Source organism: Epinephelus moara, chromosome 17, assembly GCF_006386435.1.
Source record: "Epinephelus moara isolate mb chromosome 17, YSFRI_EMoa_1.0, whole genome shotgun sequence".
NCBI classification, from domain to species: Eukaryota; Metazoa; Chordata; class Actinopteri; order Perciformes; family Serranidae; genus Epinephelus; species Epinephelus moara.
Window position 1 is genome coordinate 29,559,079 of NC_065522.1, and position 11,574 is coordinate 29,570,652.

General features: G+C 41.6%; 1 protein-coding gene across 1 annotated transcript; it reads left to right on the forward strand.

The window, feature by feature from the left end:
• The first annotated feature begins 213 nt into the window (after positions 1-213).
• Positions 214-11,407, forward strand: LOC126403999 (protein phosphatase methylesterase 1-like). Its single transcript, XM_050066929.1, has 14 exons — positions 214-346; positions 2,110-2,299; positions 2,412-2,469; positions 4,060-4,111; positions 4,277-4,431; positions 4,513-4,603; positions 5,334-5,399; positions 5,938-6,061; positions 6,635-6,752; positions 6,887-6,931; positions 8,195-8,259; positions 8,642-8,709; positions 8,829-8,859; positions 9,089-11,407. The coding sequence occupies exons 1-12, from the start codon at positions 318-320 to the stop codon at positions 8,699-8,701; spliced, it is 1,053 nt and encodes a 350-aa protein (XP_049922886.1). The 5' UTR covers positions 214-317; the 3' UTR covers positions 8,702-8,709; positions 8,829-8,859; positions 9,089-11,407.
• The last annotated feature ends 167 nt before the right edge of the window (positions 11,408-11,574 follow it).

Below are 11,574 nucleotides of genomic sequence, written 5' to 3' on the forward strand. Positions count from 1 at the left end.
GTCTCCCAACATGTCACTTTGAGTAATCAAAGCCTGTTTAGATTAGACACATTTATAGCTGCTTGTCAGCTGTCTCAGCCAACAGGATGCTGGGACAGTGATGCTACCTGACAACAACAGCTGACTGGTTATTGTCCTGTAGTGTGTTTATACTCACACCAGTCAGCTTTATTTACTGGATGGACTTGCGGCACAGCAGGAAGCAGTGTGGTGCTTATTAAGAAAAACCTGCTGAATAACCGCACACACACACACACGAATAGACCAGACTGAAGATAACCGGCTGTCGTTCGTACGTCTTCCTGCTGAGTTGCAGCATGTGGGAGGAGAACTTCGATACAGAGCAGTAAGTCACTTCTTCAAAACACTGGAAAAACCATTCAGGCAGATTCGTGACAAAATGAGAGTTAAAGGTTGGATTTTAGGATTTTCGTGACTCAATTTATACTTCAAAAAAATCTTAAATACAATTCTGAATGCAAGTTGAAATGTTCTGTTTGCAGTTGTTGAACAGTTTTAGTTGCAGTGTTCCCAACTGGTGGGTCGCGGGTCCATCCTGAATGGACCGCAAGTGACTCTCAAACATAACAAGTCTGTGAAAAACACTTTAAGTTCAGTGAATTTCTGGCACAGAGCTTTTATTTTGAAGTGCTGTTTCCTGCTATAGAGTGAGTAACTAACGACAGTTACTTGACAGAGACAGCAAACTAGCTCGACGACACGGCCAAACGCCGACATGACATTGAAAGTACTGAACCTTGTGGACCTTGAACTAATGACTAAGGAGAAATCTGGACCCTGTGACTGGACCAGTTTGGAACCACTGATCTACACCCTTTCAGTGTTACTGCAAAATTTCTCACATTTACTTTTAAACATTTCTTTGAAATAAGTTTTGGTGCGTAATCAGTGTTTTTGTGGGACAAGCTGTCAACACTGTGTCTAGTTCAGAAAAGAAGTGCACACTGCAGCTAACACACTGGTTCTAGAATGAAAAGTGCGACACTGATAAAGTTTTACTTGCTTCCTATTGATGGGATCATAACACTGACTCAGTTGATCTACCAGTGGTGTAAAGTAACTATGTACAGTCAACTAAGTATAGTACTAAAACCTAAAAACCACTCACAGCTATGGGTTAGCTAGTTAGCCTAGCTGACACTCCACGTTCAGACTAGCCACAGAGGCGAACCAGCGTATCTTTAAACACTATAAATGCCACAATTATAAGTAAGAAAAGTCACACAATGGAAAGTCATTAACAATCTTTTGAAGTGGTGGACACACGAAATAAGTCTAAAGAGCGAGAATGTCTGCACAGGGTCGTGCAGTTTCATAGCAGCGTTTTTGCCACCGATCCTGGGTGTGGTTACCGACATCGATGCCGGGTGTTTTTCACCGACCCAGCCCTGTTTTTTCAGCAAATTTTGCGCCACCAATCATGGTTGTTGTAAGCCAAAACATCATCTTTTCCTAACTATAACTAAAGCTGCATCTCTGGAACTCTCCTCTGGAACCAACAGTAACCCTTCAGACATGGCACCCAGACCCTAGGGTTTCCACCACAAACGATACCCTTAAATGTGGGCTGGGTCGTAGTCACTCAATGCCACTGTTGCCAACTCCTCAATGAGAAAAGTAGCTATTGGCTGTCCTAAAAGTGTCGAAAAGAAGAATTTATGTAACTATGCAAAGTATTCTAACCAAAACCACAATCTTTTTTAAACTTAACCAAGTACTATTGTTCTATAAACCTAAAGAAGTGTTTGTCTTTCCCTGAGCCAAACAAAAGTGCAGCTGTAAGTAACAGACTTTGCACTGGCATTGTTTTCATGTTGTCAGCACATATTTCATGCCCACCACCATGAAATGCTTTCAACCAGAAGATCGCCGTTTGTACCACCGTGTAATGCACCTTTAAGTGGTCACGTCTATTTCACATATTTCTGTGAGACTGTGATGAAACTTAAGAAGCTCTGCCACAGAGAAATGTCTGTAAAATTGATAATCCACTGCTGTGTCAGGGTATAGTCTTGCCTAAAATATACAGTTTGTGTGGGTAGTATACAGTACAGTTTGTGTGTTTCTGTGTGTCTACATGTCGACCAGTGAGGTTGGCGGTAAGCAGGACTACTCGCCGGTTTCCTGGCGGGAGTATTTTGATCAGATGGAGGATGTGCATGTGGGACCGGCCGACAGCAGAGACATATTCAGGATTTATAAAGCAGGACATGATGGACCACTGCTGGTTCTGCTTCATGGAGGAGGACACTCAGCCCTGTCCTGGGCCGTCTTCACTGTGAGTTATCTGCACAGTCAGCAGGTCGATCCAATGACTGACTGGTCGATTGATTCACTTTGGCGACATCCCGAATATCAGCAGTGTGTCTTGGTGTTTTTCTGTGTTGCAGACAGCCATCGCCAGCAGGGTGACCTGCAGGGTACTTGCTATGGACCTCAGGGGTCATGGTGAGGCAGTATAAAGAAATACAAAAGGTTTTGGTTATCAAGACAACTTGTGGGGCAAATGCAGATGTAAGTAGGGAGATATTCAGAGACTGCAGACCACCAATTATCCAGTCCTCTATGATACGCAAATCTGTTTGTGCAACCACGATATATGTCCGGATATATCTTCAAAACCTTTAGAATTATGTCAATCATGTGCTCCATAACAACTTCCTTCTGTATGAAGTTTGAGCAGCTACATGTGTAGGCTACTGCAGAGGATTACTGGAACTCGTGAATGTTACTCAACTACCATCTACTCAATTTTAAGAAGTATGGCATTTATTCCCCCAAGGTGGAACGCCCTATCTCACAATGTTAACGAGAAAGTTTAACAATGCATGTAGCCACTTTGTCATATGGACCTGCTCCAGAATTTAACTTGTTCTACCTTGAGCCAACAAGTTTCACGAAAATCAGGCCAGAAGTATTTCTTTAATCCTGCTGACAAACAAACAAGCCAAACCAAAAGCAGAACCTCCTTGGCAGAGGTAACAACATACGTGCAAAGTTGGTTGATGTCAGTGCTTCAGAATTGGATTTGTCTCTGTGAACATTTGGCCAGCATTCTCACCTTTTTTATTTTTATTTTTTGCTTCATGTTAGTGTTAAAAGACTTTGCACTTAGTGGAGGGAAAGTTGTAAATAGTCATGGTCAGTGGTCAGTGAAAACTGAAATGAATGTTGTATATTTATTGGTAGTCTTTTGGAGAATCAAACCTATGGGGGTCGTGGTGGTATGTAACACTTGTGCTTTATGTATTTTGTGCCCTTAAAATCAGGTGCCCGAGCCTGGCTCCTCTATTTGAAATGGTACAGAACGGCCACTGTTTGCACCACAGATTTAATTAGTTAATTCAATAGTTTTAATATTTTAAAAATCAGTCATTACATTTACATGCACAGTTAGATTGAGCTGAGGTTACAGCTTGACCAGGCCATTTAACTGGACGACTGTCTTGTTCTTTATACAAGCACGGGAGGGGAATCCATTTATTGACCACAGTATGTCCGACTCCATTACAATATGTGGCGATTTGCCCCCTTTCAGCTTGTTAGTATTGGACCTTTATCTGGTTGACCTATTATGTCAGTGACCAAACAATCAACAAACTACAGTTAGCTACAATAGCTACAGTTAGCTAGCAGCAAACTGCTACCATGGTGGACAGCTTTACAACTCTGAACATTTCTTTCATGCAAAAATGCCAAACTCTGGATGATTTCGCCATATTGTGACTGGCTTCTTCTTCTTCTTCTGTTTAACTTCCGGGTCAAAGCCTGGGGGGAATCTGTGGAGCATGCTCAGAGCGCCTCGGCCAATTAGGGTGTGATCGACTGTATACATGCAAGAGAAACTTGACTCCCAATTATTTTCTGGGTGTTAGTCTGACTTTGAGAAATTCACTTTCGTGCGATTTTAGTCGGACTAAAATGTTTACATGTATTGTAGGACTGACACAATGAATCAATTTTCTTTAATGTCATGTAAACGTACTAAGTGATAAATCCAAGTTTCTCTCTCACTGTTTTGATGAAATCTCTATTTAGGTGACACTGTGGTCCGCCAATCAGACGACTTCTCGACTCAAACCATGTCCAGGTAACAGCACATGGCACACCAGCACAAACTTTAAGCTCCCACTAATCCTTTTACCTCAAATCAACAAAAACACCCATCATGCTAAAGATGGTCATTCTAAATGAAAACATTTTTACATAACCAAAAACAACCAGTGTGACCCATTGTTTACTCAACTCTCATCAGTGATGTAGCCAATGTGATTGGAGCCTGCTACGGTGAGACTCCTCCCCCCGTTGTCCTGATTGGTCATGGCGTTGGTGGGGCGATCGCAGTGCATACAGCCAGCAACATGCTGCTACCAACCACTGTTGGCCTGGTGGCTATTGACGTCGTAGAAGGTAAAAGTGCCTTTTCCTTGTTTTTGCGATAGTTTTATGTACACAAATATCGACTTCACTGGTCTTCATTTCCTCCTTTAGGCAGTGCAATGGAAGCACTCCACAGCATACAGAACTTCTTGAAGGGAAGACCCAAGTCTTTCAAGTCCATGGACCATGCTATAGAGTGGAGGTGAGTATTTAAGGCCCGACTTATCCGATAAAACACAGATGATGCACTTACCCTCAAATATGCATTATGCTTTTGGCCAGATCACAAATCTGATTGCAATCTGACTTCAGGTTCGGCTCTATTCCAGCAAAGAGGGTGGTGACAATTCACCTGAAGCAGTTTGGTAGCATGGAAGTTGTAGTTAGACGGGGTGGCCATTATGTACAATAGGATCCAAAGTAAGGCACACCTCCTGGGGGCCTGTTTGGTAGCTGCCGAAAACACCAGAAGAAGAGTAACTTAAAAGCTTGGTTATAGTAATGACTCAATTAGCATAACCAAAATCTAGCTGACCATTATACGTAAACTAAAACAAACACATGGACGAACTATGGGTAAGACAAATGTTTAATATAGTGATCCACTCAGCCCAAGACACCTGAAGTGAATAATGGCATCAAAAAGACTTGCAGTCCTAAACTGGTGCATCAGAACCTGCCAGACCATCACAAGGTAGTTTACAAAATGTGGAAAAAATTAAACAAATATTCTACAACCCAAGATTTTTAACTTGTATCCAACAAACTCGACTTAGACTTACAGATTCACGTCATAGGGGGAAAACAAGGCAGTGATCATGATTTGTTATTGTGTGATCATCTATAATCACAGTATCCTCAACCACTCGCTGCACTCACAAAGCTCAGCTCCGAACTAAACCACTAACAACTTTTTGTTTTCCTTCCTACAGTGTCAAGAGCGGGCAAATCAGAAACCTGGAATCTGCTAGAGTCTCAATGGTCGGTCAGATCAAAAGGTAGGTTGGCTATGATCGGCCAGTTAGAGGTGGAACCTCAGTGATGATTGGTTTATGCCTTAGTAGATTGCAGATATTTTTTTCTATATCTATCTGAGTAAACCAATGTACATTTCCACCAATCTAATTTAATATTCAGTGTAGTCGTGCTAAACTATTTTCAGCTCTTTGTTGTTCTGGGTTACTCATCTAAAGTGATATTGTCCTTTTTCAGTCACTGTGGGTGTATGTGAGTTAATGTCCCTGCCAAACTTTTTTTATGTACTATTGTGCAAGTGCCACAAGATGGTAGCAGCTTCTTGTACTAAGCATCATACAACATGGTCCTGCAAATGTTTCACAATAAAAGCCCTGTTTGGGAATGAAGGAATTCTGTCCACTACAATGCTAGAGTGCTTTTAATTTGAGAATCCACGGCGTGTTATGTTACGCAAAACAAATTACTGGCATACACCAGACCAAACAAGACATGACTGAAGCAAATTTAACTGTTGACTTTCTCTGATAATTTCCTCCTCTCACTTCCTGTCCGTTAAAGATGTGAAGTGGAGGAGACTGACACTTTGGAGAAGGCCAGCCCGGTGACCAACGTGGTTGTCGAGTGTAACGAAGAGTTCTACGATCAGAGCTACGTCAATGACAAAGAAAATGCTGCCTCAGAGGTGAGCCTCAGGGGAGGTCAGGTATGAAAACGATCACACAGAAACACTGAATATTTCATTGACTTGCATTCATTAATAACGTAATATTAGCCCTTGGTGTCAATCTGTGTGTTAAATTTTTTATATTTATCACCAAAGCATTTTTGTATCAAGCTTTGATAATGTATGTGTTGTGAAACTTTAGGCCACTCTGTGCAAACTGTGCTATTAAAATAACTAGCAAGGACAAAACTGACTTGTATTCATGTCAACAGCTCTGAAAGTCTAAATAAAAACACCTATAAAAACACGTATGACTTCTGTTGACTTTCATTAATCCCCAAACATTTACTGACACCATCTATTAAACGTGCACTTGCACATCGGCATGTACGATAACAATTAATGTGATTCCACTGACTTACATTTCTTCGCCAGCCTTACCACTCAAACCTAACACAGGCAGACAACTTGATTTGTTCTAATTCTTTCATTTCCTGTCCTTCAAATGTCTTAAACTTTTCTTCCCATTGACCGTATTACTACAAAGACTACTAATCAACCACCCTGTGTATCTGTGTATCTGTGTATAAGAGTGTGTACATGTGGCGCATAGACCTGTCGAAGTCAGAAAAGTATTGGGACGGCTGGTTTAAAGGAACCTCCAACCTCTTCCTGGCTTGCAATCTACCCAAACTCCTGCTACTGGCTGGTAGGTATTTCAAAACCTCTGGAAGGCGTTGTAGGGTAAAAATTACTACCTTCATTAGCCGGTGTAAAATATTACTTCGAATATTTTTCATGATGTAGTAAAAGTAAGCAAAGTTCCACTGCTTGTGTTTCCAGGAATCGACCGGCTGGACAGAGACCTGACTATCGGCCAGATGCAAGGTGAGACGCTTAGGGCTCATGTATGCCCAACAGCATAAATGAGCTCAGGAAGTGAGCACCATACTGTTTCCTGCACAGTTGAAAACTGGAGACTGAAAACTAGGCAGCGCTGATCAAATATAAACCAAGATTCTGTGACTGTGTTGCCTGTTTCTCACTCAGATGTTTTCAGAAACATGTTTTAGCTTACCGTTAAACTGTAATATGAGATCGTTTGCTACCAGCCACCCGCACTTCGTCAAACGGACAGATTTGCGTAACATCGCCTACCAGTGGGAGTGTGGATTGTTTAGTCTGGTAGTTGTAGGTTTTCTACCTCATGAGCAAAAGCGAATGCTACGGCCCTTTTTCTCTGCTGTCTCTGGTCATACAGCACCAACTTCAAAGGTTTCTTCTGCAGAGACAGTCCGGTTTTATGAAAAGACCAGCAGTCAAATATTTCTTTAACCATTTGATCTAAGATTGAGAGAATCAAAGAAGAAGAATCTCTGTCGATCTGCTTCTGTACTCTTTGTGTCCGTGGTGGTGGTGGGCATACAAAAATGCGGAAGTACAATCCTTAGTTTGAACAACAGCCCTCCGGCCATTGAAAATCCACTGGATGATGCGTATTTTTAAGCTGGAGGATGAGCCGGGAGATCTGAGTGTTAAATGAAGGGAAGTATACCACAGTCAATCTACACACACTACCCACGTCGTTATGACACAAAGCTGGTTGAAAATCAGCAAAGTGTCTCTTAAGGTAAAGAAATCCTTCCACCACTGACCGTCTGTACAAAACAGACTTTCTGCAAACAGTGCATGGAAAACTATCACCTCTTATATGCTGCTCCTCTACAAAGAGAAATGAGAAAGAAGCCTAAGTTGACAGGGCTGATGGGAGATGTAGTGTTGGAGAAACTAAATGCCACATGCAGAGAAACTGTGATACTGGGAATACTTGACATTCTTTTCACACCGTGTTTCTAAACTGACTGTGAGGGAAAAGGTGAAAGACGTCTCCACTGCTGCAGAGACGTCTCTGAGGACACACACGTTCACATTCAGGTGTACACACATACACACACCTTGAGGCGGCAGTTCCTCTCCAGAGACAGCTGCTTCTGTCAGTCAACAACCACGCTGGAAGTGACAGCGCAGGAGTGTGTGTGCAAGAAAATAGCATTGGGGATAAGTGTGTGTGTAAGACGGACAGTTGAGAGTGTGTGTGTGTGTGTGTGTGTGTGTGTGTGTGTGTGTAACTGTCTCGCTGTTTGTCTCCAGGTAAATTCATGATGCAGGTGCTGCCCCCCTGTGGACACGCAGTGGAAGAAGACCAACCAGACAGAGTAAGAAAACTGTTCACCATTCACTGTCAGTGGTGGGATGTAACTCAGTACATTCAATCAGGTCCTGTACTTGAATACAATTCTGAGATACTCGAGTATTTCCATTTTATCATACTTCATATTTATACTCCATGACATTTTAGAAGCCAAAATGTACTTGTCACTACATTTATCTGAGCGCTTTAGTGACTTTGCAGATTCATATTTTTAATATAAACTACACTGAACAAAAATTTAAACGCAGCACTTTCACTTTTGCTCAGATATTTCACAGGTTTAAGTCAAAGATCTTAGACTTCTTTAATACACTCGATAATAAATAAATAATAGGCTGGGCTACTAATTGAAATTTTAAAGTATGTCATTTTGTCTGTCTGTGTAGGTGGCTGAGGCTGTGGCCTCCTTCCTGTTGAGACACAAGTTTGCTGAAGCCAGAAGTTAAACCAGGAGGTAAAATATTCACATAATTGACAAAAGCACTTTGGACCGGGAACAGTCTTTTCCCTTTGCGCATCTAGAACAAAAACATAAATCTGAAACTTAGGAAAATGTCTCCATTCTCTCTCCAGCTGCAACTCCTCAACACAATGAGGTCAGCAGGTAAGACATTATTTAAACACTGACCCACACCTGATTTACCTCTGCACAGCTTTACCATAGTACTAAGGAGGGAAGTACTGCGACCCATTATTTGAGTAAAAGTACTAATACCACACAGTAAAAATACATTACAGATAAAAATCCTGCACTGAAAATTAGTAAAGTACATGAATATCATCATGTTAAGTCCTACAGATGATCAAATACTGTATGTTCCTCTTGTTCTCAGGTTTCGTGAAAGACCAGCAAAAAAGGAGCCCCATGATTGAGACCAGTCCAGACCTCCAAGCATTTGTGTCTGCTGTTGTGTAGTTTCTGTTCTCCTCCAGTTATTACCAGTAGTATTTCATACTAAGTCAAGCCAGATAATTAAAAGTACAGCAGTACACCAACACAACAACCCCAAATATTTGCTTTGACTTACCATCTCTGAACAAATCCCAGAGTTACTGTGAGTGGTTGACCACTGAGCAACAAAAGGCTGTCGCAGTCCAGATCTGAGGAAGCCCATCTGACCCTGGAAAAGATTAGAAAAAACAGACATTTGTTAAATTTTCAGGATGACAAAACACCAGTTATACTCAAAAAAGTATAAATTATGAGCTACTTAGTAACGTTGAGTCAGAATCCTGAGACAGTCTGTAAAAACTACGACCTCTAAGATTTTATGATTGGAAATTTTGACTCACTAAATCAAAATGGCAACGGCACTCCTCATTAGCAGTGGGCCCCCAACGGGACAATACGCCATGCCACACCACAAAAACAGCTCAGGAATGGCCCAAGGAACGTGAGAAAGAGCTTAAGGCGTCGACCTGGCCTCCAAAGTGCCCAGATCCTAATCTGTTTAAACATCTGTGGGACATGCTGGTGCCCCACCTCAGAACTCATGGGACTCAAAAGATCTGAAGCTAACACCCTGGTGCCAGACACCAAAGGACACTCTCAAGAGGTCCTGTGTCCATGCCTTAAGAGGTCAGAGCCAAATCCAGTCAAAGAGGACCCACCGTAGTGTAGATCAGGGGTAGCTCTGGGGTAGCTCTGGGGTAACAGCATGTCCCTCGAATGTTTGATCAGATTGGGATCTGGGGTATTTGAAGGCCAAGTTAATGCCATGAGCTCTTTGTCCAATTCCTGGGGTCATTCCTGAGCAGTTTTTGTGGTCTGGCATGGTGCATTGTCCTGCTGGGGGAGCACTGCCATCAACAAGTGCTGTTGCCATGAGGGGGCTGTGCTTGGTCTGCAACAGAGTTTGGGTGAGTGGAGCACGTCAAGTAGCATCCACATTAATGCCAGGACCAGCAGAACATTGTACTGTAACAAGATGATCAATATTCACTTCACCCACCAGTGGTTTTAATGTTTTGGCTGATCGGTGTATCATACTGTTATCAGCAACAACCAGTAACCTGGTGCAGCCCCAAGTCATGCCTTGTCATAAAGCTTGCTTGAAATGCCACTGGCTGCTTAATTTTACCATCCGGCGCCAAAAAAATGGTGCCTGGTTTGCTGTTTAAGTAACTTACGTAACAACTCTGTTTTCTGTTTGATTTTACCTCATTAAACAATAATCATGAATGACCTACTCACCTGTTGTTTCAGTTTGTTTCTCCTGCAGAGCTGGGTCGATGAAACTTTTACAATTTCAAGACAAACACCAGATATTAGCCAAACAGTTTTGCTACTATTAAAAATTGTGGCACAGCGCATGGATTATCACCAACAAAATGCTCCACTCAGTTTAATTTCTACTGATTTTACAGTCATTTTCTATCTGAGTTTTAATATAGACTGTCTGACTGCGCGGGATGTAGAAGCTAGCAACTGGTTCATGTTGTAGCTAAAAGTAAATGCTAGTTAGCTAAAGATAAAAATGTGCAATGACGGATGTGAAAATGGTAGTTGATGAAAGGGGTTCCAACACAATGTCATGGACAAAATTTTCAAAAATTTCCATGACTTTTCAAGCCCCGATATTTTTTTTAAGTGTAATTTTAGCTAGCTGGTATACACAGTGGAAGAGACGTAATGCAGGGGGGAAATTAAGCGATGTACCTGATGGTAGACGAACATCACACATTGACGCATATTAGAGCTGCGTTTTCTCGAGAGCCTCAGAAAATAAATTTGCTGTCATGTTACAAGTATCCACAGAAGACGACTGTAGCCACCCATGATGTTTCCAAAACTTTTAATATTTTTTACTAATTGTATGACTTATCCAGACCTGGAAAATGTGACAGTGAAATTCCATGACTTTTCCAGGTTTTCCATGACCATGGGAACCCTAGATGAAGCTTCACGACATGAAACAAAAATACTTTCACGGTAATACTTACCTTGTTAGTTGTCATGTATGTTAATTTCCTTACAAAAAGGCAGTGAAAGTGAATGAAGTGCCGCTCAGACTCAGGTACGAGACACATACAGGTAAAAAGCAAAAAATTGAATTTACTCTGTAAAAGATAAGATGAAGTTAAGAAAGTATGTAACTTAATTTTAACTTTAAAGGGAATGAATGAACATGTTTTTATTCACACGAGGAGCGAAACATCAATCAATCAATCAATTTTATTTATAAAGCCCAATATCACAAATCACAATTTGCCTCACAGGGCTTTACAGCATACGACATCCCTCTGTCCTTATGACCCTCGCAGCGGATAAGGAAAAACTCCCCAAAAAACCCCTTTAATGGGGGAAAAAAACGGTAGA

Bases quoted from the DNA above. Each gene is read 5' to 3' on its own strand.
- LOC126403999 (XM_050066929.1), top strand. From the start codon at position 318: ATGTGGGAGGAGAACTTCGATACAGAGCA. The intron at 6,753-6,886 runs GTAGGTATTTCA...TTGTGTTTCCAG, and splicing joins CAAACTCCTGCTACTGGCTG to GAATCGACCGGCTGGACAGA. The intron at 8,260-8,641 runs GTAAGAAAACTG...CTGTCTGTGTAG, and splicing joins AAGAAGACCAACCAGACAGA to GTGGCTGAGGCTGTGGCCTC.